This window comes from Dendrobates tinctorius, unplaced genomic scaffold (genome assembly GCF_039654945.1).
Source record: "Dendrobates tinctorius isolate UK_male_01 unplaced genomic scaffold, ASM3965494v1 ptg000056l, whole genome shotgun sequence".
Classification (NCBI taxonomy): domain Eukaryota; kingdom Metazoa; phylum Chordata; class Amphibia; order Anura; family Dendrobatidae; genus Dendrobates; species Dendrobates tinctorius.
In genome coordinates, this window is record NW_027361724.1 from 21,173,442 (window position 1) to 21,196,486 (window position 23,045).

The 23,045-nt window shown below is 42.9% G+C and overlaps 1 protein-coding gene across 8 annotated transcripts in view; it reads left to right on the plus strand.

Moving 5' to 3' along the window:
* The window catches only part of AGAP1 (ArfGAP with GTPase domain, ankyrin repeat and PH domain 1), a 502,402-nt gene that overhangs the window by 206,478 nt on the left and 272,879 nt on the right, over positions 1-23,045 (plus strand). Inside the window, exon 1 of one of the 8 annotated variants that reach the window (XM_073577582.1) lies at positions 73-2,387. The exons of 4 other annotated variants lie outside the window; for them this stretch is intronic. In XM_073577582.1, coding sequence (XP_073433683.1) covers positions 1,391-2,387 — 997 coding nt within the window. In that variant the 5' untranslated portion in view covers positions 73-1,390. Of the gene's footprint in view, positions 1-72; positions 2,388-23,045 lie in introns of those variants that run through there. 3 more of the 8 variants (XM_073577583.1, XM_073577584.1, XM_073577585.1) reach the window with 3 other exon arrangements.

Consider the following 23,045-nt stretch of genomic DNA (forward strand, 5'->3'; position numbering starts at 1 on the left):
GGAAAACTGAAGTACAAAGTCTGTCGTCCATGTTTCATCCATGTATAACAAATCCCCATAGACTATAAAGGCTGAGTCTGAGCCGCAGTCGCGTGAGAACAGGACCCACTTTGAGCCTCGTGGACTGGAGACCCTGAACTGTATATGACAGATGTGTGTTATGGGTCAATGATACTCTATGGGTCCGGGGCTGTCTGAGAAAAAAAATGGATGTGTGAATGGAGACTAAGCCATGTGCAGTTTATTCACGGCATGTTTTTTAACATTGTTTTTTGCCTTTTTGGTTACATGACTTGTATGTGTTGTTATATCGTGACATCGCTGAGGTGGAAAAATTATGTTTTTCCAATAGATTTCACTTTAGGAAGGAGTTCTTTTTTTGGAGACACTTTTTTTCTTTTAGATATTTTTCAAAGTTTTTTTTCCTCACTTTTTCATATATTTTTGCTGTTTTTTTGACTTGTCATTGGTAAGTATGGAGTTGACTTCATAAGGAATCTTCCTCAAAGAAGCGTCATGTTCCTCATTTTCTACGCCACAATGTTTTCAAAATCTCGTCTGTGAAAAAAAAAATCCTCCCCAGTAAAGGATATAGGAAGCTTATTTGAAGCGGTTGATGATGAGGAATTAAGAGCAGATCCACCTCAAAATCTTCCTATAAAACCGTTGTGTGTGAACGTGGCCTTAGAAGACTAGGAGCCTGTGCCGTAAATATTGGTTGTTTTCATGACTGGCATTTTGACCCGTTTTGGCCGCAGTCTTCTTCCAATACGGTGTCTGTTTTCCAGGAATGACATTGGATATATTTTGTGATGGACATTATTGAGACGAGTGGAGCCACATGGGGTGTAGCGCTGTGTGACCCGCGGGAGGGAGGGCGGCCTCAGCCAGGTAGTCACAGACCACCTGAGTGTGGGGTTATGACTGGAGGCGTTGCCCATAGCAACTGGTGACATCCTAGCTTGTTTGTGCTTGGCTGCAGGTGAGAGGCGCGCTGTGATTGGTTGCTATGCGGCGGGCTCCTCTGTTCCTAGGGTCGGGAGCTGGCTGCGGTACCGGCAGTGTGTAGTACGGCGGTACAGGAGGCCGTGTCTGTGCCGGAGCTCCGGCCTCTCCTCCCGCCTCCTCCCCCGCCCGTCTCCCCTCCCCTGAGCCCTCCTAGTCGCAGGCTCCGGCTCTGCTCCTCGCTCTCTGTCAGTTTCCTGCGGGCTCCGCTCGCTGCTCTCCCGGTCTCCTCATGTCGTTCCCGTCAGCGCTGCCCCCGCCGGGGTTCAGCCGGCAGCGTGGAGCGGCGAGCAGCGGTCAGAGGAGGGGGTGAGGCGCCCCTGCACCCCCAGTGTTCTGCAGCGACCCTGCCTCCGCGCTGGGGGGCGCGCTCACCTGAGCGGCCATGTATTTACTGGACCCTGCGCCCCCCCAGATGGAGCGGGGAACCCCGCAAAGGAAGACGGTGTACCGGATCTCCCTGACTCTGGTGAAGAAGGAGCAGCTGGAGGAGACGCGGCTGGAGAGGTGCCCGGAGGAGGAGGAGGGCGCGGAGGAGCAGGACACCTTCCCCCCGCCGCATCAGGGACTCAGGAATTTCAGGACCCGCAGCACCGGGCAGCTGGAGCTGGGCCGGCTCCGGGTCACCCGGGCATCCCCGAGAAGTGGCCGGGGGGAGCCCGGGAAGGACAAGAGCCCCAGCCCCGGGGATGCTGCACTGGTGGACAGGGTATCGCCGGTGCCGGAGTCTCCAGCTGATGCTGCCCGGGGGGTGCCCTGTGCCCCCCAGGATTACAAGGAGCCAGAGGCCCCTCCAGCTGCGCCAGGGTCAGCAGCCCCGTGTAGACCTGCAGCGGAGGGGGCCTGGGATCGGAGACACCCCAGCCTGCTCAGGAGAAGCTTCAGCTTCAGACACTGGAACGGAGACATGCTGAGGATCAGGAGCCTGACCAGGGAGAAGCATCACAGCAGCTCCAGCTGCCTCAGCCAGCAGGGGGCAGAGGAGAGCAGGGAGGCAGTGCTGGCCAGTGACCCGGGCCCCTCCGAGAAGAGGAACACCTTGGATGTGGGCGAAGTGCTGAACAAGACTGACCCCCTGTCTGATCTGGAGAGATGGGAGAGGAGCAAGAGCAAGAACAGGACCTTGGATAATAGTGATCTGCACAAGCTCTCCGAGCAGATGGAGATGGACCGGAGAGGGCAGGAGAAGAGGCTACTCAGGTTCTTCAGTGGCATCTTCTTCAGGAAGGATGGCGCTCCAGTGTCATTCACTAGTCCTGGGGGTCGGTCACCCAGGGCTGGTTACTCTAGGTCAAGGGGCTACTTCAGCAGCTTAAAAAGGCCGGCAGCAGTGGACAATGTCCAGTCCAGCTCTGAGAGTGTCATTGGATCCCCTTATAAAGGTGCCTGCTTCGCTCTTCCTCCACCATTGGGCCTGGATGTTGTGAGTGTATAAGACCCTTCTTCATGTGCCCATGTATGATTGTGGCCTTAGGATGGCGCCGGCCATTGTGAGAGTCATTCATGTGCTTGCTTCCTTTCTGCAAAGTGTTACTATGTCCTGGTGTGTCCAGATTTATCATACACATACATACATGTGCGCCAATGTGGTATAAGCTGCATAGACGGGGTGACCTGGTGTAAGACACACACCCTGCCTTGTACCCAGGTGCATTATTTTATTTCTCAGCCCAGGAAGTACTTTCTGACAGGTGCAGCGTTCCGGGTGATGGGGGTCTGTGTGAAGAGAGGGGCTTGTTTGCTTTGGCTACTAAATGAATGAGAGGGGATACAAGAGAGCACATGTCTTCTAGCATTTCCAGGGTTGGGTGTCATTATCTGGTACGGTGATGGAATGACTATTTCCTTAGGTTGACTTTTTAATTAAATCTGTATAAAAAGTGAAATATGCAAATACTACAGGTTTTATAGGTTAGGGCACTTTTCTGAGAAGTTTGACTGTTTCTAGTTACCAGCAGTAGTTGTAACTTTCAGGTTACATCCATGTGGGACTGATCCTCTGTATAAATGGAAAGACCCTCAAAGACACGTTGCACTGTAAAGTGCATTGAAAGACTAGCGCTGGTACCTGATCTTGTTGCTTTGACTACCAGGATTTTACCATCCGATGACAGTTTTTTTCCAGGTGTTCATGGCCTTGCTGCTGTCCGTACCATCCTCTGGGTTTTGACAGTAGGCACATTGTCAACCACAGGTTACCCAACCAAGAGTGTTGTGAAACCTTTGTGTCAGTAATGTCATTCAGTGACAGCTCTCAATGACATTTAGAGAACAGGAACATGATATTTACTTGTGATTCCTTCTCTGTCGACTCGGGCTTTTATCTGCAGATTTGGGGTTTGCTCTGTATACATATCACTTGTGCTCACCTGGTATTGAGACTTGACTATTTGGTACTGCAGATATTCTCTTGCTGTATGTGTGCTCCGTGTGAAGACTTTTTTTTTTTTCTTTTTAAACTCGTTTGTAGTTCACTGCATACCATATTACAATTATCATTTGCCCCCAGGATAAAGAGCCGCAGTTTTGTTATAACGAGGGTTACTGGGTCAACCTGGCTATTGTTCACATTTTGATCTGCGATACTAAACGTGGTTGTGGGATGTCACAACCTGGTGACTTGATGTCAACTTTTCAGTGTTACATGTCTGTGCTACATCATGATCAAAGGATCAGTCATCTGTGAATGTTCTTGTTGTCAACCAGTTACACTTGGAGTCTTGTATGGAACTAATTGTTACAATCTTCATTGCTTTTTCCACCAAAATGTGCTTTTTAGTCGTATTTTATGTAAGACTGCCAGTGACCTTTTCTGGGTATGACAAACCTCTTTTTTTTTTTTTTCTTATTTAGTAATTCCTTTTTATTGTAGAGCATTGATAGTCCATAGATGAGGAAAAGTCTTGAAAGCTTTGAGACAGAATTACTATCAAGAATTGCACAATTGTGAAATCATTAAAGACCATATCCGAAGTTCCAAAGATTTTCAGAAATAGTTTTCAGGGCTTGGTTGTGATCTGTTGTCTGGTCATCAAGTAATGCTGGACACATTTTCCCCCTTCTTGCTGAAAAGTTAAAATTTGACAGCTGGAAAAATCTGCTGCGTCATAATCAACCTCGTGACTTTACTGAGCAATACATTACACTGCGTTTTTGAAGCGTTTGTGCTGGATCAGACACTTCAGAAACGCTTAAAATAAGCTTCCCATTCAATTTAATGCATATTGTTTTCCAAATGTTTTGAGTTTCAATAAATGGGGAGGATGGGGGGGGGGAAATGTAAAGGGGAAAAAGGAAGGACAATAAAGTCCAACTATAAAGAAGACATAAAATGAAACAAGTTAATGCAGAAACATATTATGCAGTGAATTATTACAAGGGTAGGTATTTAAGCATATAATATATTAATATATATGTTCCAAAGACCCAAACACAAGGGGCCTTAGGCTGGTGCACTCTGGGGGAAGACTTGAGAGAACAACTCCAGCCATCTAGACCATTTCCTAGAATATTTAGCAAATTGATCATTCATGCGCATTCGCAAATTTCAATTCAAAAGAATGATGAAGGCTAAGTTTGTCTATAATTTCATTAATTTGTGGGGGTTTTGGGTTTTTCCAAAGAAAGGAAATACTATGTTTGGAGACTAGTAAAATGTGCATAATCAATAGCCTGTTAGAAGTATCAATTTTGTCTGCGTCCAGAGAAAGAAGGGCCAGACGAGGAGACAAAATAAGTCGTGTTCCTAGGATAAAATCGATAAGGTTAGAAATCTTTCTCCAAAAGGGAACAATTTTGGGACATTGCCAAAATACAGTTGTTGCCAAAAGTATTGACACCTTCAATTTTGTCAGATAATACTCAGTTTCTTCCTGAAAATGATTGCAATCACAAATTCTTTGGTATTATTATCTTCATTTAATTTGTCTTAAATGAAAAAGCACAAAAGAGAATGAAGCAAAACATTGATCATTTCACACAAAACTCCAAAAATGGGCCAGACAAAAGTATTGGCACCCTCAGCCTAATACTTGGTTGCACAACCTTTAGCAAAAATAACTGCGGCCAACTGCTTCCGGTAGCCATCAATCAGTTTCTTACAATGCTCTGCTGGAATTTTAGACCATTCTTCTTTGGCAAACTTCTCCAGGTCCCTGATATTAGAAGGGTGCCTTCTCCAAACTGCCATTTTTAGATCTCTCCACAGGTGTTCTATGGGATTCAGGTCTGGACTCATTGCTGGCCACCTTAGAAGTCTCCAGTGCTTTCTCTCAAACCATTTTCTAGTGCTTTTTGAAGTGTGTTTTGGGTCATTGTTCTGCTGGAAGACCCATGACCTCTGAGAGAGACCAAGCTTTGTCACACTGGGCCTTACATTATGCTGCAAAATTTGTTGGTAGGCTTCAGACTTCATAATGCCATGCACACGGTCAAGCAGTCCAGTGTCAGAGGCAGCAAAACAACCCAAAACATCAGGGAACCTCCGCCATGTTTGACTGTAGGGACCGTGTTTTTTTTCTTTGAATGCCTCTTTTTTTCTCCTGTAAACTCTGTTGATGCCTTTGCCCAAATAGCTCTACTTTTGTCTCATCTGACCAGAGAACATTCTTCCAAAACGTTTTAGGCTTTTTCAGGTAAGTTTTGGCAAACTCCAGCCTGGCTTTTTTATGTCTCGGGGTAAGAAGTGGGGTCTTCCTGGGTCTCCTACCATACAGTCCCTTTTCATTCAGACGCCGACGGATAGTACGGGTTGACACTGTTGTACCCTCGGACTGCAGGGCAGCTTGAACTTGTTTGGATGTTAGTCGAGGCTCTTTATCCAACATCCGCACAATCTTGCGTTGAAATCTCTTGTCAATTTTTCTTTTCCGTCCACATCTAGGGAGGTTAGCCACAGTGCCATGGGCTTTAAACTTCTTGATGACACTGCGCACGGTAGACATAGGAACATTCCGGTCTTTGGAGATGGACTTGTAGCCTTGAGATTGCTCATGCTTCCTCACAATTTGGTTTCTCAAGTCCTCAGACAGTTCTTTAGTCTTCTTTCTTTTCTCCATGCTCAATGTAGGACACAGGACAGAGGTTGAGTCAACTTTAATCCATGTCAACTGGCTGCAAGTGTGATTTAGTTATTGCCAACACCTGTTGGGTGCCACAGGTAAGTTACAGGTGCTGTTAATTACACAAATTAGAGAAGCATCACATGATTTTTCAAACCGTGCCAATACTTTTGTCCACCCCCTTTTTTATGTTTGGTGTGGAATTATATCCAATTTGGCTTTAGGACAATTCTTTTTGTGTTTTTTCATTTAAGACAAATTAAATGAAGATAATACCAAAGAATTTGTGTTTGCAATCATTTTCAGGAAGAAACTGAGTATTATCTGACAGAATTGCAGGGGTGTCAATACTTTCGGCCACAACTGTATATGCAAGATATTTCCTGGCCTTCCACAACCCCTCCAACAGAGCAGAGAATTGTCAGGGTTGATTCTATGAAGTCTAACGGGGGTATAATACCATCTTGTTAAAAGCTTGAAGTGGGTCTCTTGTAGTGACAAGGAAATGGAAGAGGCATACGAGAGGGTACATACCTGTTCAAGGTCAGAATGGTCAATTGTCGTGTGCAATTCGGTTTCCCTTTTGACAATATTTTGAGTCTTTACCGCTTCAAAGCTATTACACCATTTGTACGTGTATTCAAAACTCCAAAAAATATTATGATCTATATTACAAATAAGGTTAACTGCTGGTTCAGAGATTCTCGGGTAGATAGTAAGGAACTCATGGATTATGTCTTTGAGGATAACATATTGTAAGAAAGCAGGGGTAGTAGATTGAAATCTTTCCTTGAGTTTATTGCAAGGTGTACAAGTAACGCCATCGTATAAATCTTTAATTTTTTTAAGTCCAAGTTCAGACCAAATGGGGTCAATGGTCTGATTAGACGCTTGAAAGATGACTGATAGAGACAGATTTTTTATTGTGACTTATTTGTTAGAGCCTCTTTTTGGAGCAGAAAATTTTTCCAAACTTCAGAAATAGCTTGAAAAATCGGATGAGAATTTGTTATTAATTTATGAAGGAGTTGGTTCAGAATTAGTAGGTGAAGAGGTTTATAATTATTAAAGAACAGTTCTAGTTCATGCCAAGCTGGTGTCGTATCATGAGGCCACCAGTGTGAGCTTTGTTTGACTAAATTTGCAATGTAATAGGCCGTAATATTTGGGGAACCAGCTCCACCATAAGATTTATGGTTGTATAGAATATTTTTTGCTATTCTGGGTCTTTTGTTCCATATAAAGGAGTTTAATGAGGCTTGAAGGTTTGTGAGAGAGAAAGTGGGTATTTTTAAAGGCAGTGAGCGAAGTAGGTATAGGATTTTTGGGAAAATATACGACTTGACCATCATGATTCTTCCCCACCAAGAAAGCCCATCATCTCTAGATGTACGGAATTCATTAAAAAGCTTTTAGTAAGCAGCTCTAAGTTTATTTTTATTAGAGAGTTTACGTTTTTGACGAATTTTAGGCCTAGATATGGCAGCCCATCAGTGGCCCACCCCCAAGGTGAGAGGCCCTCAATTTCCTCTTGGTCTGATCCTAGGTTAAAGCCAAGTATTTTGGATTTTGAGTCGTTTATTTTAAAATAAGAGATTTTAGCAAAAGTCTGGATTAAGGTTTGTAAGGCAGAGATAAAGTTGCTTGGATCTGTGAGGGTAAGAATAATATCGTCTGCATACAACGCTATTTTAAAATCTCTGTGCAAAGTTTTGATTCCCGAGATCTTTGTGCTGTTCCTGATTAGTTGGGCCAGAGGTTCAATAGCTAATGCAAAAAGCAATGGTGACAATGGGCCACCCTGTCTGGTCCCATTAGCTATATTAAACGTAGAGGAAAGATGATTGTTGGAATAAACCCTCGCACCAGGGTCAGAGTACAAAGCCATAATACCTCTCGTGATCTGAGAAGCCATTCCAAATATTTTGAGAGTTGCTTCGAGATATGACCAATTAAGGCGGTCGAACGCTTTCTCAGCATCAAGAGAGATAACAATAGCCCTCAGTTTCTTCGAGGAAATAAGCTTAATTATGTTAATGAGTCTTCTCGTACCATCTATGGATTGTCTTCCTTTGATGAAGCCTATCTGATCATTGGAAATTAAACTCAGGAGGAATTGATTGTCTATTGGCCAGGATCTTTGCATAAATTTTTACGTCTGTATTGATGAGGGATATAGGTCTATAATGAAAAATTTAGCTAGTGTCAGAATTTGGTTTTGGGATTACGATAATTGTCGCTTCCAGCATCTCTTTAGGAAATTGACCTGTTTGGAAAGCTGAGTTAAATACTTTGACAAGGTGGGGGGTTAATATATTACTAAAAGACTTGAAATAATCATTACTAAACCCGTCTGGGCCTGGTGATTTGAATGTTTTAAGTTTGTTTGTGGTATCTAGGACTTCTTGTTCATTGAAGGGAGAAGACAAAAATGATAAGTCTTCAGGATTAAGCTTTGGAAGGTTCAGGTTCATGCTGGAAAGAAATGATCCAATCTCTGGGGTAGATGGCTGCATATTGTGGTTGTCTCGGTTGATATTGTACAGATTTTTGTAATCGGCAAAAACTCCTACAATATCTTTAGGGTGTACCAGGGATGTACCATTAGAGGAAGTTATACTGTCAATTCTATTCCGTTTCCGTGTTTTCTTAATTCTGTTTGACATGTATTTTGAAGGGCGATTTATAGATAATGTGAAAACCTCAAAAAGAGGAAAAAAAATCCTCCAAAAAATTCAGTTACAAACCAGACAGGCCCAAATGCATCTGCACTAATCCAGGGTGCAGCGGACCCAAGTAAAATGGCAGCTGCACAGGTGCACAAATACCTAAGAGGTTGTTAGCCAGAAGCCCTGCATTCCCTGTGTGAACACTGCCACATGCGGATTATTTTTTCTGCACTGGTGTACCACACGGCCAATCCCTGATTGTAGGCTGTCTGTTTCATTTGGTATTTATGCATCTGTGCAGCTGCCATTTTACTTGGGTCCGTTGCACCCTGGATTAGTGCAGATGCATTTGGGCCTGTCTGGTTTGTAAACAATTTATAGATAAGTAATGTTTGCATTTTGCTGATCTAATAGCGGAGTCGTAAAAATTGAATGATTTTCCTTAACTGCAACCTGAGATTTAATAGACTGTTGTAGGGTAAGGATTTTATCCCTATTAAATTTTTTTTTTTTTTGTCTGGAGGAAATTTGAATCAAGACTCCCCTCAACACCGCCTTGTGAGCATTCCAATAGGTAAACGGATTGAGGTGGTTTGATTCGTTTTCACTAAAATAATTTTGTAAGGCTGAGCTGATTTCAGATTTGATGGTGGGGTTATGAAGCAGAGAGGAGTTGAATTTCACATGAATTGGGGACCCTATTATCAGTTCTGCAGTTACCGGGGAATGATCTGAAATAGATTTATTAAGTATGGAGGAGAACCTTGGCAAGGAGAAGACATCTGTGAGTATCAGATCTATTCTAGATGCAGACTGATGGCCATCAGAAAAATGAGTAAATTCTCTAGATGTGGTGTTCAAACAGTGGAATGAGTCGAATAGCTCGTGATTATAAATCCAGCTGTTCAAGGATTGTGTTTTTTGTCTGCTGGGAGAGGTGGAGTCTAGTACACCATCTGGCACCATATTAAAGTCCCCTAACAAAAGTAGGGTTCCTGATCATAAGGTGTCTAATTTTTTCATTAGCTTATTCAGGAAGCTAATTTGTCTGATGGTGGGAACATAAGTTTTAACTATTGTGAAGGTTTGGCCGTTCAATTTGCACAGGAGAATATGATAATGTCCTTTTTCGTGTTTTACTTCAGAAAGCAATTCAAAGGAAATTGAGTTACTAATCAGGGTTAAAACCCCAGCTTTCTTTCGTGGGCCGCAAGATTCAAATACAAATGGGAAATTTTTGAGATTTATAGGAGGGTGGTTGTCTTTTTTGAACTTGGTTTCTTGAAGGCATACAACCTCAGGATGCATGCCGTTAATCTCCCTACCAATGGAAAATCTCTTCCAAGGGCTATTTAGCCCCCTGACATTGTATGATACGAATTTTATTTTCATGTTACAAGAATGGCTGGGTTCGTATGAAGTGGGGTAGAGGAAATGCAGAAACCAGAGTGCACCTACCTTTGTAGAACTTAGTTGTCCAAAAGCCTCAAACTATATACCTATTTGAAACCAAAAACAAAAGAGACACAAAAAACAATAAGAACAAAATTGTCCTTCAGGAAGAGCCGATCCGGAAGGCTCTAATTCCTTAGTGGGAAAAGTTTGTGTATGGATCCCATTGGAGGCATCCCTTGGCATAACAACACTATTCCCAGAAGGAAACTAATCTCATGTGATATAGGAGTCCATAAAGTAGTAGAGAAGTGAGAAAACCTGTGGAAAGAAGAATAATAAGCAGTACAGTACAATACATTGACCAAATAATCAAGAAGTGTAGAGAGGCCTTATAACAAGGTGAGTAAATATATTGGCCAGTTGTCTCCGTTGGACCATCCCTTCTCTGACGAGGGCCCAGGGTCTTGAGAGTTGGAGATTCTATTGCGGTCAGGTATCCTGTAGTAGGACAGGAAATCTCTTCCTTCTTTAGGTGAGAATAGGACGGTCGTCTTTCCTTTGTAGATTATCAAAAGTTTAAGTGGGAAGCCCCATTTATAGGGGATATTATTTTCCCTCAAGGTGGAAGTGACTGGCTTAAAAGACTTTCTTCCTTCAATTGTTTCCTTTGAAAGATCCGTAAATAGCTGAAGGTGAACATAGGGTTCTGGAAAACCTCCTAGATCTTTAACCGATTGTTGAAATTTTTCCTTAATCTTGAAGTGTACCCTTAAGATGGTATCTCTAGGTAGATCTTTATCGATATTCCGTGGTTTGGGAAGTCTGTGGATCCTATCTATGATGAGATCTTGGTCTGTAAGTGTCGGTAGTAGTTTTTTGAAAATTGTCTTGACGAAGTCTTCTAGTTTATCCGGTGAGATAGAGTCTTGTATTCCTCTTATTTTCAATTTGTTTCACCTGTTCCTGTCTTCTATATCTGCAACTTTAATTTTAAGTCTGTGAAATTCAGATTTGAGGTCATGGGTGTCTTTTGATAAATCATCAGTGTGTTCTTCCACTACAGTTAGCCGTTTTTCGTGGTTGTCTAACCTGCTGCTAAATTTATCCAAGGTGGACTGTAAAATTTTATTTTGGTTTTCAAATGATTGAGACATACTGGACGTGATTTTCTGGGCGAGAGTATCCATGTAAGAGTGTATGGATATAACATCCAGATTTTGGGAAGGAGAAGGATTGGTGTTATCCATCTTAAATTTTGACCTTTCCGGCGAAAAGTTTGGTGAATTATCTCCAGACTCAGGACTTGAAGCGTCGGCTGGCGATGTGAATTTTTCAGAAGTTTTACCAGGATTTTTCCTTTTTGATGAGAGAGATGCATCCATGACCTCTTTATGAGGAGATCTGGCCTTAAATGGGTTAACGATATCCACTTGATCTTTAAAGTGAGGATTGTAAGAATCCTGAAATTTTTGTGCTTTGAGGAGTCGTATTAGACACTTTAATTGATTTGGACACTGGAGTAGCCTTGTGACTCATCTTGTGCCCTTTTTTGAATCCTGCCTTGCAGGGATTATATTAGAGAGAATTGATATTATTGGTGATGATTATACTGAATTAACGTTAAAAATATAGAAAATTCTTGTGTCTTCCTATGCCTTTTTATAAAAGGGACCGTGAGACATGAGAGACACCACACAATCAGATGGCACTTTTAATATTGTATGATGCATACAGTAAAATCCTTTATTAACTGCGCGCCGATATAGACGCGCCCCCTGTGACTTTAAATGCAGCCGTGACAGGCGGCTAGTCACAGGGCTCAGTGACGTCAGTCCCCGCTCATAAAATATGCAACAGGGGAGCCGGCAGCTGATACACGGCACCGCTGAAGAAAGGCAGATCACCCCAGTGGAGCCGCACAGGAGCGGTGGTAACATAGAAATAGGCACAAATCACGGACTATTTGTGTCCTTCCGCCTCACAGATCTGTTATGACAGGAAAATGGCGTACTTGAGATAGGACGTTGAGATGAAAGAGATCCCTCCGCAGCCGTTATAGCTCCCGCAGCCTCGCACAAAGCAGGGGAATATAGCTAAATTAGGACACCCTGGGACTTCCAAAGGGTCTCTGAGTAACGAGAAAACAATCCTTCCTTGGGTTATCGAAGAGAACGATTTTCTTTTGCTTTATCGCTTTAGGAGCTGCCTCCTCAGAGATCCTGAGCCGTGCGTGTTACACCATCGCCAGCTCAGGCCACGCCCCCAATTTAATGCATTTTGGCCTTTTTGTGCCAATGCATGCGTTTTTATCCGCTCAGAAAACGCTTAGCGGCTAAAAACGCAGCATGCTCATTATTTTCCACATAGGTCCTCGTTTTTAGCTGTTTCCAATGTTTCCAGAAAACGCTCGGGGAAAAACGCGTGGTTTTTGTACAAAAACCGTGCGGAAGTAAAACGCGCGTTTTCTGGGAAGGAGTCTGTTTTTTTGAGCGTTTTAAAACGCTAACATGGGCACATAGCCTAAGGGAACCTGTCACTAGGATTGGGCTCCCTAAACCACCAGCAGCCAGCTTTTTCTTCATTAGGTAATAAGTTAGTAATCCTTCAGGAGCAAAAAAGCCGAGGACAGTACACCTCGTTTCACTCCCCCAATAGATGCCTCTCTGTCTCATATGGGTAATTTATAAATCCTTTTACTCCATAATTCTGCAATGAACAGTGATGATGTGGATGTGATTGGAACAGTAATCCACTAGTGCATAACGACCGTCCGGTTGTCTAGTGGCTCCAAATCTAGAGGCAAATTTCCTTTTAAACGATTTGGTGGTGTCCTGTAAGAAGTTGTTAGTTTTAACGCTAACACTTCTATCAAGGGTATCTTTATGCCTGCTTAGTTATAAATGTAATGGCAATACATCTTTCTTTTAACCAGTTACCATCTTTACTTCTAGGGTAAGGCCACACGGGACAACACGAAGGCAGATGGAAACAGCGTGTTTTGGTTGCACCACAGATGTTTGGCCTCATGCGTAGCCCTTTTCTTTTTTAGTTGTAGGGATTTTTTTTCTTCTCCAACCCTTTAACGTCTATGGCGGTACTTGCGTCTGTTCCACATCCAGACAACTATAAAACTCAAGGGACAATATTAAAGGGAATCTGTCACCCTTTTTATGGCCTATGAGCTGCCACCGCTGACATCAGGGGCTTATCTACAGCATTCTGTGAGTAAGCCCCCCCCCCCAATGTAACCTGAAAGATAAGAAAAAAGAGTTAGATTATACTCACCCTGGGGGAGCGGTCTGGTCCGATGGGTGTCGTGGTCCGGCGCCTCCCATCTTCATACGATGCCGTCCTCTTCTTCCCTTCCTGTCATGGCGCAGGCGCACTGCTCTGCCCTGTTGAGGGCAGAGCAGAGTCCTGCAGTGCGCATCCGCCAGGAGAGGTTAGAGAGGTCCTGCGCACTGTAGTATTCTGCTCTGCCCTCAATAGGGCAGAGCAGTGCGCCGGAGTCACGACAGGAAGGGAAGAAGAGGACGGCATCGTATGAAGATGGGAGGCGCCGTAACGGACCGCGACACCCATCGGGCCTGACCGCCCCCCGGGTAAGTATAATATAACTAGTTTTTCTTATCTTTCAGGTTACATTGGGGGCTTATCTACAGCATTACAGAATGCTCTAGATAAGCCCCTGATGTGAGTGGCGACAGCTCATAGGCCAAAAAAAGGGTGACAGATTGATTCCCTTTAACACACCCAAGTCCTTTGCAGGGTAACCATGAATGCTCTCAAGGAAAGTCGCCCACACGGAAAATTGCTCACACAGACAAAATAACAGTTATCATCATCCCCACCCCACCGACCTGTAATATGTTATATCGCTCCAGAGCCTGTGTATAATGTGAGCATGGCTCTACTGGCATTAGACCAATTTTACCTGTGTGAATACAGCCTTAGCCCTTTTTAACCCCTTCATTCACTCTGGCCAGTTTCTGTTTTTGTTTTCATTTCTTTTTTTCTGTCATTGATATATGAGGGCTTCTTTTATTCAGGAAAAGTTGGAGTTTTGAGAATGACATTTATTTTACTACATAGTGTACTGGAAAATGTGAAAAAAATTCAAGTGCAGTGAAATTGTGAAAAAAATGCAATTCTGACATTTGTTTTTTGGGAATTGTTTTTACGGTGCACATTTGTGGTAAAATTGACCATGCAATATGATTGTTCTCGTCAGTGTGATTACGGCGATACCCAACATGTCCAGTTTGCAAAAAAAACCCAAAAAAATGACTTTTGGTTTGTCTCACCATTTTCCGCGACCTGTAACATTTTTACTTTTTGGCCGATGGAGCTGTGTGATGGCTTATTTTTAGCAGGGTGAGATTTCGTTTATACTAGTACCGATTTGGGATAGACTTTTTTTTATCCCTTGTTAGAGCCTTTTTTGTTGAATTGCAGCGACCAAAAAAAACTTGACTTTGACGTACTTGAATTTTTTTCCGATTGGGTTTGTTTTTGTATTTTGATTGGACTTTTCTGAATGCTGCGATAGCTCATACTGTATTTTTCGAATAATAAGACTCCTCTGTTCCCAAGATCTCAATCTGCGCATGTGCCGCCGGAGGCAGCCATTTTCCCGAAGGCCACCACAGTGTGAAGGATGGGAAGTTCTGGGACCCCTGATATTTCCTGAAAGCCAGGAGTCCGCCGCAGCCTCTCACCACCGAACCCCCCCCTCCTCCTAAAATTCACTGCAACTACTAGTCTCACGGAGATCAACTTTTTAGACTTAAAAATCTTTATTGAGGACAACACTATTCAGACACAACTATTTCACAAACCCACTGATTCAAACAATTATATTTCGTTAGAAAGCTGTCATCTAACAAGTTGGCTTCTTAATATTCCAAAGAGCCAATTCATACGGGCTCATAGAAACTGTTCCAAGTCACAGGACTATTTAACTGAGGCTGAAACTCTAATCAAAAAATTCTGTCAAAAAGGTTATGATACTCAATCCCTGCTAGCCACCAGGGAACATATTGGGAATATACCGAGGGAACAATTCCTCAGACATAAAATAAAAAATAAAGAAAATTTCAGTATAGACGAGATTCCCATCATCACTCAGTATAATTCAAATAGTCAAATTCTCAGAAAAATTGTAAATAAACACTGGGGTATTTTGAAGAATGATAAAACCATAGGGGAAGTTCTACCAGCCCGCCCTAGGTTTATCTTTAGAAGGGCAAACAATTTGGGTAACCTGGTAGCCCCTTCTATTTCAATATCTAATTCAGGCCCCAATTCTCATTTACAACAGCAATTAAAAGGTTTTTTTCCCTGCAAAAAATGTGTATCTTGCAGAAAATTAGGTAGTAAGAAACAACTCTCTATTATGAATAAATCCATGGAGATTCAGATTCGTGATTTCATCACCTGTGACACGAAGGGGGTGATATATTGTATCACATGTCCATGTGATAAATTATATATAGGTCGAACAATACGTCCCCTAAATGTCAGAATTGGGGAACATCTGCGAAATATTTGTAAGAAATTCACAGGTCACCCCCTCTCTAACCATTACCTTACACATCATGGGAGCTCCCTAAGGGACACTAAGGTGACTGGGATTCAAATAGTTAAAAGAAGCATTAGGAAAGGTAACTTCATCCATCAGATGTCCAGGGTAGAAAGTAAATGGATATTTGAATTGAATACTCTGATCCCAAACGGTTTAAATAGCGAAATTGAGCTATTTGCTTTTAATGTATAACATAATGCTTTATCACTGGAGGCTATATACTGGAGGCTATATAAGGGTTCCTCTTGTCCTAGGGGGCCATCCCTGAAGAAGGAATCAGTGAATTCCGCAACGCGTAGGATTTGCCATTGCTTTTTGGCCCCATCAGCGCCTCATAGCGCTTCTTTGCCTGTCACGTGACCTCCCACGTGACTGTGACGTCACGCAAGGTCCTTCAGCGTTTTCGGACCTTGCAGGCCTGCTTTTGCAAGCGGCGGCTGGCACTCTCACAGCCTGCCGATATACACCTCCAGCTGCACGCCAGTCACCGGCCGGGACGGCGGCATGCTAGAAGGTAGCACCCTTTAGCTCCAGTAACTTTTTATAAATCTGTGTCGGGGAGTATCTTTGGGAAAGGACCTGGAAATCCATCTGTATTCTGAAGACTTTTCTCCCTGCCTCACCAGTTTTTAGCTCCAGTAAAGGTAACAGATCTCTTCACAAGATATCTCTTTTTAACCAAGACACATTCAATTAGCGCAAGTTTATATAAGGTTTATTTATTATTATTATTATTATAATATGTACCACCATTTTATAAAAAAAAATGTTTTTGCTGTCTTCATCCCAAAAATTTGGAGTGCATCTTATGAGCCGCAAAACGCGGTATGTGTATTTCTTTTTTTTTTCTTAATATCTTTATTTTCAGTGGGGGAAAATTAGTGATTATTAGATGTTGTTTTTTTTTTGTTTTTCTAACTTTTTCCACTTTTTACTGTTATTGGTAGTCCTCTTAGGGAACTTCAAGATACAGTTGTCCAATCGCTTGTGCTGTGTACAGCAATGCGCTGTATATAGCAGAAATCACGTTCTCCTTTGTAGCCCGGACACAGGCATGATGACAGACACAGGGGTCTTTGGCTGACCCCTGGCAGTCGTGACAACCCATTGGTGACCCGCAATCACGTCATGGGCGTGCTGTTGGGTGGAGAAAATGAAACGCGGACTTTGGCGTGTGTTAAATGTGCGGTATTGACAGCAGCACTTAACAGGTTAACAATCGCAGATAGAGAACTGCGCCACCCTTGGTTATCGGCAGGTCCTGGCTGTAGTACACAGCCATCACTTACCGGGTACGGTGAGCTCGCTGTGGGATCCTGCTCCACACACCTGCTTCCGACATACGCCATACATGTACATTGGATGTTGTGAAGGGGTTAATAAACTGTTTTAATAAACTGTAGTTGTTTTTTCCGTGTGGGCAATTTTCTGTGGTCTTTTTTTCTTTGGGCATTTTTCATGGAACCCATCCGAACGGTGCAAAACCAAAATTTTAGCTAGTTCTCTCTGCTGCCATTGCAATATGTTGAACACCTGTCCAGATAGAAAGTAACACAGAAGGCTTTGAAGTTGTTCCTTTCCAGGGAAGTTTTATGTTGCAGATGTTTCTGACATAGAAGTGTATATGTTAGTATATAGATGGTTGTGATCCCTCTGGGCATGTGTCAAAATAGTAGAAGACGCTGTCTGCAGGTTACAATAACTACAGAAATGGCCATGGTCTAGACGAGTCTAGACTGATTTGACAGTAGTTCTATATGACAGCTCAGCAGTTCATGCAATGTGTTCACTCACTGACTTGTCATATTTGGAGACCTAAGCTAAAGGCTTGTGATTGTATAAAATACAGTGAGCTATTACCCACCCTCCTGGCTCCAGCGCTACCTCTGCTGCCCCTCCAGTCTTTGTTTATTAGCTGCAGAACAGATGTCACAGCTATAAGGGTGTGTGCACATGCTGCGGATTCTGCTGCGGTTCCGCAGTGGATTTGGCCGCTGCGGGTCCGCATCAGTTTTTGCTGCGGTGTACAGTACCATTATTCCCTATGGGAATAAAAAACCGCAGTGCAGACGGTGCGGATTTTTCTGCGCGGTTTTCCTGCGGTTTTGAAACCGCAGAAAGAATTGACATGTCAATTCTTTGTGCGGATTCCGCTGCGGTTTGCCATCTCCTCCATTGTGGAGATGAAAAAACGCAGAGCAATCCGCAGGTAAAACCGCAGGTCTTTTGACCTGCAGATTTACCTGCGGATTTTACAAAATCCGCTCAGCCAAATCCGCACCCCAATCCGCAGCGTGTGCACATACCCTAAGCGTGTGTGCACACCCTGCGGATTCTGCTGTGGATCCGCAGCGGTTTTGGCTCTGCGAGTCCGCAGCAGATTCTGCTGCGTTGTACAGTACCTTTATTTCCTATGTAAAAAAAAAAAACGCTGTGCACGTGCTGCGGATTTGCTGCGGGTTACAATCCGCAGCATGTCTATTCTTTGTGCGGTTTCCGCTGCAGTTTCTCACCTTATTATGAGGTGTGAAACCGCAGGCTAATCCGCAGATAAACCGCAGGACTTTTGTCCTGCGGATTTTCCAACAAAATCCGCACACCCTAAAAACATGTGCACTTGCCCTAACACACATTGCTACTACCATGAATCACTGTCCTTAGAGGTGTTGTCCATGTAGCCTGCACTGCTGCCACTAAGCCCAGTGATTGGCTGCAGCAGAGGCGTTACTCCAAGACTACTGCAGCCAATTAATAAAGACCAGAGCAGTGGAACTGGGCAGGGTAAGTAACTGCTCTGTTTATTTTATAGACAACCCCTTTTAAGTAATTTTATTTGTACAACAGAAAATGCGAAAAACTAAGTATTTCTATTAAGTGGTTTTCCCATTTCGTACGTTTATGGCATGTCCGCATTCATCAATGGGGCGGACATCTCTTTTGAGATCTGGGCCCTGCTACGTTCTGCGGTCAGAGGAGAGGTGGTCCGAATTTCCATACACATGAATGCGACTTCCGGCCTGCTCTCCACTGACAGTCCGTTCTCGAGAGAGATGCAGGGACAGTTGTGATATATTCTGGATATACCATAAGTATACAAGATGAGAGTACGTTTATAATGACAGATTTAGTTTCTTTGTTTTCTTTGTGCAGTTAGACTTCACTTTCCTATATCGTGAGAAACTATAAAAAAGAAGACTTGCACAATACATCATACTGTTCCATGATAAAAGGTGGACCAGTCGTCAAATATATTCATAAGGAAATCCTCCCACCATGTATAGATCCACCAGAAGGTTCGGACTGAATAATCAGAACGGAACCACAAAATCTTATCTGCTTCACCTTCAGTTTTCTCCCCTTAGTCCTCCAGTCTTTTAAATATTGTAGTTTGTACATTTCCCTTTCTTGCTACGAAGTCTAAACCTTCAGTGCTCTCTAAGCTTTTTTATGAAAAATTAAGAGGAGATGTTTTTAATATAAAGGCAGAGAACAACTTTGGAAGATTAGGAGCTGATTTGGCGTGACAGTACATGTAAAGCTCTGCTGAGATGTGACAGCCCTTTGAATCTTGTGGGCTTGGATTTCAGAGTTCAGTTGGCCTGGGATTAATTATCTGAGCTCTGGTTGCTTATGGAATTCATTGAAACCTCACTGTTGGTGTACAAGGAAATGTTTATTGTCTTCCTGACGCTCACAAGCAGAAATGCGAGAAATGTGCATCACTTGGATTCTAGTCATGCCTGTATCTAATACAAGAACATTATTTTGCATGGTGTCCTGCTTGCTTTTGTTTATGCGTTTCCATTGGTACCAGGTACCATTGACCTTTTTTTTGACCATTTGGCCATTTGACCCTTGTTAACATTAACATGTGACCTACATTTTGTTTTGTTCATCCGAGTTTGAGCGAAGTAAATCTTAGTTGGGAGGTTGAGGGATGTTTGTCAGTTTAGCTAAACACATTGAACCCTGTATTTTAAAGTTAAGGTCTTGGTTAGAATTACAGTATTATGATGTCTTCTTACATTATACTTCAACTTGTCTTTTATGTAAACAGCCACAAAATTCCTTACTTTTTATTGTTTGCAAATCACTGCGTATACTTAAAGGGGTTTTCCCAATAAATGTATTTATCACCATCCTACTAACACAGGGGCCTTCCAAGAGTCCTCCCCATTACTCTCAGGATCGGTGCGGGTCACTGTGTTTGGGTCATAACTCCTCTGGAAAGGTGATCCATGTGTTTACAGGAAAAAAACCCTTTGAGGTATGATAGATATTTGGGATGTGAAATGAATGGGCGTGTGACAGGTGCCAACCGATGGCAGATTACTATTGAAAACTTGATCTTTCATGTTTTTTTTTGGCTGCTGTCTGGTGCTATTGCTGAAAGTGTATGCCAAATGAGAGATCTGCATCCCATCCCTAAAAGCCCAGACCATAGATCACAGCAGATAACGATCAGACTGTTTGTCCAGTGTCATCTTATTGTATGGCATTGTCATTTAAGACCACAGCCATTCCAGAAAAACTATGAAGGACATTCAGGAAATGGTTGCTGAAACCCCTAATGTATGACCATATTTAATATGGTCCTTTTAACTCCTCTCTGTTTCTGTGAATGGGAAAAACTCCTGTAGTAATATGAAACCTATACAGACTTTATACTTTGCCTGGCTGTGCTTATGTCCAGTGTTGGTAAAACTCAATAGGAACACAAGTACACTAATTTTCTTGTCCTAGTAGATTGAGGCAATGCAGAAAAGTAGATGGAGAGCCTCAAACTGGAGTCCAAACCCTCAGGCTGTGGAAAGATTTTTTTTCTGCCAGGAGTTTGCAGTAATTCTGCAGCAACGCCAGCACATGTTCAATGGCATGCATGTGTTCTCCAAGGATTTCACCTAAAGGGTTGAAATTTGTGATAAAAATCCAAGACAAACCCGCTAAATTTACTTTCAGATTTGAAAATCAACACTCTGCCCAATTTTTTTTTACCTATTTGTCTGCTACATGTGGTTCGGGTATTCGGACAAAATCCGCCATGTCTGTGCAAATTTATATTTTAGCAGTTGTGCATAAAAGAGAATGTTCTTAGATACTTTCTGTAAATGGAGATTTTACAAATTGGAAATAGAAACGCAACGTAGAAAATTGCATAACTTTACCCCAGGGTTAGTCGATTACCGGTAATTTTTCAGAGGGGCCACATGAGACCGTGACTGTTGTGGAAGGCCGAACCAATATGCTGAAATTAATTCTGCTTAATATTAGCATACAATTAATATAAAATAATTATAATATCACTTAATGTTGAGCAGAATAAAGTATGCTGACACCCCCCTATATAGAGTATGAGCCCACACAGTCCCCCTATATACAGTATGAGCCTTCACATAGCCCCTATATACAGTATGAGCCCCAACATTGCCTCACTATATTTAGCATGAGCCCTCACATAGCCTCTATATACAGTATGAGCTCTTATATAGCCTCCCTATATTCAATATGAGCCCTCATATAGCCCCTATATACAGTATGAGCCCTCACATAGCCCCTATATACAGTATGAGCCCCAACACTGCCTCACGTTATTTAGTATGAGCCTTCACATAGCCCCTATATACAGTATGAACCCTCACACAGCCTCCCTATATTCAATATAAGCCCTCACATAGCCCCTATATACAGTATGAGCCTTCACACAGCCTCTATATTCAATATGAGCCCTCACATAGCCCCTATATACAGTGTGAGCCTTCACACAGCCTCTCTATATTCAATATGAGCCCTCACATAGCCCCTATATACAGTGTGAGCCTTCACACAGCCTCTCTATTTTCAGTATGAGTCCTCACATAACCCCATATATACATGCACACATCCCATACACATATTGAAAAAAAGACGCATATTCATCTTGGTCCCGATGCCCCTGTGCTCTGCTCCTGTCTCTGGTGCACTGACTCTACACATAGCAGACATGATGTAGGATATTATCTCGTCTACTGTCTGCTGCACACGCTGATTGGTGAAAGAAGGAGCAGATAGCAGTGATATCTGGAAACGGTTGGGGGAGGGCACAGTGTGGCCCACGGGCCAGCCATTGTTTTCAGCCCTTCAGCTGTTTCGGTCAACGGGCCACACGAACAGCCAGGGGGTCGGGGTGGCACGCAGTCTGCACTTTGCCCAGGTCTGTGCTATCCTATAGGAACTGTGTACTGGGTCCATGGATGGGCAGTACTATGCAGAATTGCTACATTTACAAGTGGAAATGTTTCAACATTTTCTTGGCTGTAGATAATTCCTATTCTTTGCTACAGGTCTTATTATTTAATTACTAGCTGTCATTTATTCTGTTTACGGAGGAGCTGCCATGGTCTGACAGGGAGCCTCACATAGTTGTTCTTGCTTTAACGCTTTGAATATATTTATGTCCAAGACCGCCCCAGACATTGGGTCGCTGTGGCTCACGGATCCTTGAATTACACAAATTCTGTGGATGTCACTTGTGCAAATCCTTCTGTCTCTTTATGTAATCCCAGACAGACTTGATGTTGAGATCAGGGTTCTATGGGGGCCATATCATCACTTCCAGGACTCCTTGCTCTTTTTTTAGGTCCCCTTCACACTTTCGTGTGTGGAGACGTACACATACACCGATTATAATCTATGGGGCTGCGCACATGTCCTTGTTTTCACAGACATGCCCGGTTTTTCCAGGAGTATGGATGACAATATATCATCCGTGTGCGATACGTATGTGTGACATCCATGTGCCATCTGTGTGACATGAACTGGAATAGAATCAAGAATAGAAATTAAAGATTTTTGTTTGTTATAAAGGGAATCTGTCTCCCCCTGGGACGTATATGACCTATTAATATGGGCATACAGATAATAGAAATGTTACACTAATCCTACCTGTATGCCTCATATTAGTGGTGTTGTTGTTTAGAAATCTTATATTCTTTCCTTATGCTAATGATTTCTTCCAGACTCTGGGGCATACAATGCTTGGAAATAATCCCTGCCTCCTGTCTTCTTTATAATACTACCCTCTCCTATGCACATCAGTTCTGGCGCCAGATTCGCACGACTGCGCCCTGTACTCCTTCCACAATGTATACTTTTTCCTCCCTTCTATGGGTACTGCATTCAGGGATCATAGCAATGACTATGCAGGGAGGAAGTGGGGAGAGCACCTTATTGTCGAGCACTTCAGAGGTCACTGGCGCAAATGTCATCTGCGCAGAAGATCACTAAGGGGCGAGTGGAGCCTGAAAGAAATCAATAGCATAAGGAAATATAAGATTTCTCAACAACAAGACCGCT